The sequence below is a fragment of the Cryptomeria japonica genome, unplaced genomic scaffold (assembly GCF_030272615.1).
Source record: "Cryptomeria japonica unplaced genomic scaffold, Sugi_1.0 HiC_scaffold_142, whole genome shotgun sequence".
Classification (NCBI taxonomy): Eukaryota; Viridiplantae; Streptophyta; class Pinopsida; order Cupressales; family Cupressaceae; genus Cryptomeria; species Cryptomeria japonica.
The window spans coordinates 227,215-231,758 of NW_026728964.1; the positions used below are offsets into that span (position 1 = coordinate 227,215).

The following is a 4,544-nucleotide window of genomic DNA, read 5'->3' on the forward strand; positions in this document are numbered from 1 at the left end:
ATAAGTGACCAGGAGGATTCTCACTACTTTCTTGAGCATAGTTAGCACTTTTACCTTCTTTCAATCTGCATTCTCTTTCAAAGTGGCCATACCTATTACAATGGTAACATTGAACATTTCTCTTATCAAATCTGCCTCTACCTCTTCCTCTGAAACCACCACTTCCTCTTGAGCCACCTCTTCCTCTACCTCTTGAAGAATTTTGGCTTTACCCTTTACCTTGGCCTTGATTGATTTTGGCACTACTGCTACTTGCATCTTCATTTTTTGTGATTAGCAATTTAGAGGAAAACGCTTTCTCTACACCTTCAAAAGAATCTTTCAATCTTTCTTCATGAGACATCAGGGATTCAACCAGTTGATCAAACTGTAGTTTTGTCAAATCTTTGCTTTCTTCTATGATTATTGCTATATGATTCCATCTGGGTGTCAAAGATCTCAACACCTTTTTTATCAAAACTTCATTGCTTACAATTTCCCCAAGTGTAGCCATTTTATTGGCCACATCTTTGACTTTGACACAATAATCACTTATACTTTCGGCTTCTTGCATCTTCAAATGCTCGAACTCTCGCTTCAATGTCTGAAGTTTGACCACTTTAACTTGATCACTACCCTGGTAAGCTTCTTGTAGAGTCTTCCAGGCATCTTTGGCAGTTGTTGCTCCTGATATTCTTGGAAATAAGCTCTTATCAAGAGCTATCTGAATGTGAAACAAAGCTTGAGCATTCTTTTTCCTTGCTTCCTTTCTAGCTATTTTGTCATTGGCTTTAAGGGCATTCCAATCAGCTGGCTCTTCATAACCTGATTCAATAATCTCCCACAAATCTTTTCCAATAAAAAAGGTCAGCATCTTAATGCACCAATAATCATAATCATTCCCATCAAATTCTGGAACGGGCATATGGTTAGAATTCGACATGATTAACTTTGGCGAAATTCCAACAATAAAACTTTAACCCAAAACAATTTTACCTGCTCTGATACCAATTGTAAAATTTTGAACCTGACCTATCCTCTCTAAACCAACTGATTAGCAAACAATAACAAAAAAACGAAGAAATTGCAAAAAGAAATCACAATTCAGAATAAAAAACAAAGTGCCTTGTTTTTTTGGAATTGCACACACCAATATCTTTATTGAAGCTTAATTAAAAAATTACATAGAGGCTGTATATATAAAGAATTTGCAGTCTAGAAAAATAAATAATAATTGCAGTTCTAAATATATTCCTAGCTTTGCATGAAAAGCTACTAAGGCTCTCAAACTAAAAAAAGCAAACTACTCCCTAAATTAAGAATACAATAAGTGCATGCACAACATGCTTTATTTACTAAAAAATAAACTCATGCAAAAAACAAAACTAAAAATAGTCGTAAGGATTAATGCATGTTGGAGTACATGCTTTATTTGCATGAATAAACAAAAAACTATTAACTAAACTAATCTAACTGCATGCTAGAGCAGCATCAGTTATCAACATTTACATTATTCTAACAAACCACAATCCACAATGTCGTTGCCATCGCTATCAGTGTTGCTTCGATACGCTTGTGTTTCCCTGACTGCAGAACTCGGCATCTGTGGAGTTGGAGGCTCCATCTTCCCTTCCAGCATCCGCAACACTTGTTCCATGCTTGGCCTCCTCTCCTCCTCCCTTTCTATGCATAGCAACCCTACGATGCCTGCTCTTCTCACCTCTTCAACATCTGCCTCCGCTGCAACTCTTTCGTCCACAATATTAATCATCTTCCCCTCGTAAATTTGAGCTGCAGCCCATGCAGGAAAGTAATACTGACTTGAATCTTGAACACTTAAATCCAGACTTCTTCGGCCGGAAATGATTTCCAACAGTGTCATACCAAAACTGTAAACATCAACCTTAGGGGTGATGGGAAGACCGGAGATCCACTCTGGTGCCAAATACCCTCTCGTTCCTCTCGTTGTGGTCAATACACGGCTGAAATCTCTACCCACAAGCTTTGCCAACCCAAAATCTGCCAACTTGGGTGAAAAATTACCATCCAAGAGAATGTTCTTGGGCTTTACATCGCTGTGAATCACGCAATCTCTGCACTCTTCGTGGAGATAAACTAAACCTCGCGCAGTGCCTAAAGCGATCTGGAAGCGGGTCTTCCAGTCGAGTACCTTCGGTTTACTTTTGGAATTATTAGTGAACAGTAGGGAATTTAGAGAGCCATTGGGCATGTAATCATAAACCAGTAAGCGTTTAGATCCTTCTGCACAAATCCCTCGAAGTCTGATCAAATTTGCATGTTGTATGTTGCCAAGAGAACTGATTTCCGCTCGGAATTGCTTATCATGTTGTCTTGAACTGGAATCCAATTTCTTTACGGCTACAAGTGTACCGTCTGTTAGACATCCTTTGAACACTGAACCGAATCCTCCGCTCCCCAACTTAGACCTGAAATTCCTTGTTGCAATCTTCAACTCTATGTAACTAAACATTCTAAGAAAATACTCTGAGGAAACTGCACAAGTCTCCTTCGGTGGTCGAAGTCGACACCTTTGCCACATTAAAAATGAAATGATACTCAAAGCAACTGTAAGAGCAAGAGCACTCACTATAATTATGGTTTTCAGTTGGGAGGAGGACCATTTTTTATGCTTTGGAACTTTTAAGGCAGCTACTCGAATGGAGACGTTCCCTCTTCTATTTGATGGAGAGTTGTTCATGTTTAGCAAATCTCCAGACCAGATTTGGCAGCGTCCGGAAGGAGAATTGAAAGCAAACGCAGTGCAGGAGCAGTTGCGGAGGCAGGCTTTCTGGCAATCTCCCTTGTTGGGTGCAGAGTATGAAGAAGCTGAATCATCAGGCAACGTTACACCAGCCTCGATAAATTCGTCGGTGCTACCTTTTTTGGTATCGCAGTTTAACGGGCTCTGCCGAACACAGCCACTTGACGACCAGTCTTGCGAATCCCTGGCGCGCTTGTCTGCCGGGATGAAGCCTTCCACACAGCTGCAGAACTCAAGATTGTTGGAGTTGCAGCTTCCGCAAGGGCCACAAAAACCATATGCAGCGCATTGATCTCTGGGGCGAATCTCCACCATGATCCATTTAGTGTTATCATACAAAGCAAATTCTTGTATTCCTCCGGAATTAATTTTGATTAAACTTGGGATCCCTGTCTGCAATTCGTAACTGAAATAAAAACCAGAACTAGTACTTTTAAAGCTGACATTGAAGCGGTCTCGGTTTGGATTTTCCGGCATTCCACTGAAAGTTTTGTTGTCCCAATTTCCACTCTCCCAAAACTGGACAGAATTGTTCCAAGTTAGCACGAATTGTTTAGCCCCAGATGGATCCAAATGAAGGACAAAAGCCCAGGTGCGGGATCCATAGAGTTTTTCCAACAGACTAGCTTTTCCTGTCCACCGAACCACATGCCGGGCAACATAGTATCCACAGGATAGTCAAAGCTCTGCCAAACAGTCTCAGATTTATTGTCATCGCTAAGCATCAAAAAGTTACCAGAATCTAATAGCACAGCCCGCGAGGGCTTGTACGATACGTTGGCAGACCAAAGAGACATGCCCCCTGCATCAAACAGTCCCAGAGTACCTCCTTTTGAGAGTTTCAGAACGCCAGGCCTGTGTTTCCCCGGATTCTCCCTATTAGCCACCCAAACGACCATCTTTTCTGGTATGTTGGCATACCAGATACCGAGATACCAGTTATTGCTTCCATTTGGGCTGAAAATTCCCAATTCAAACATGCCGTTCTTCGAGGTTATAGTCTGATTTCCAATAAGCGATGCGCCCAAGGAAAGAGAGTCTCTGCTACCAGTACCGGTAGATAACCCGTCACCGTAGCAAATTATAATTAGCACGCTAAGCGCGGAGATCATATATGCCGGTCCTGCTAAAAAACCCACCCTTCTCATTTCAGGTATTATTGATTTTCGTAGACAGCACTGAAACTCAGAAAAATCAAGCCTCATTTTTCTGAATATCTCATGTGCTCTTTATGTGCGTGCCGGGATCTAAGTCTTCTGTTCATAGAGCTTGTGCCGTGTTAAAGTGGTTATGTAAGGGATAAAGTCTTCTGTTCATACCGCCTGTGCCTGGTTATAGTCTTTTGTTCATCCGGGTCAAAGAGTTATAACTAGATATTGTTTCACAATTAAAATATAGTTTAAACTTTAGATATACAGTACATGTATCCCATCTTGTAGTAAGTTTCATTTTAAAAAAAAGTGGTTTAGATATACATTGAATAATCTAATTCAGTTTCATTTTTAGTCATTTTAAAAAAAATTTCTTAAGCTATTTTTTTAATTATTATATAGATATTAAATTTAATAGGGTGATTGTTATTTCTATAATGATTTATGTCTCATTTATTTTATAATATTTCAACTCCAACAATAAGTTATGTGAGAGTTAATCTGAAAGCTATATCAATCATATTGAACTTTTCAACTTTCAATTATGATCTAGGATTGTAGTTATAGAAAGTTTGTTGAGTAATACAAGAACAATGATAAAATTATACTATGGTTTAGGTCCAATCAATACT

The 4,544-nt window shown here is 39.5% G+C and overlaps 2 protein-coding genes across 2 annotated transcripts; both read right to left on the reverse strand.

Annotated features, from left to right (window-relative positions):
- Positions 1-1,359: 1,359 nt before the first annotated feature.
- Positions 1,360-3,241, reverse strand: LOC131866403 (G-type lectin S-receptor-like serine/threonine-protein kinase At2g19130). The gene has a single exon (XM_059215450.1). The coding sequence runs from the start codon at positions 3,236-3,238 to the stop codon at positions 1,490-1,492; it is 1,749 nt and encodes a 582-aa protein (XP_059071433.1). The 5' UTR covers positions 3,239-3,241; the 3' UTR covers positions 1,360-1,489.
- Positions 3,242-3,300: 59 nt separating this feature from the next.
- LOC131030956 (S-locus-specific glycoprotein S13-like) lies at positions 3,301-3,993 on the reverse strand. The gene has a single exon (XM_059215451.1). The coding sequence runs from the start codon at positions 3,964-3,966 to the stop codon at positions 3,301-3,303; it is 666 nt and encodes a 221-aa protein (XP_059071434.1). The 5' UTR covers positions 3,967-3,993.
- Positions 3,994-4,544: the final 551 nt, after the last annotated feature.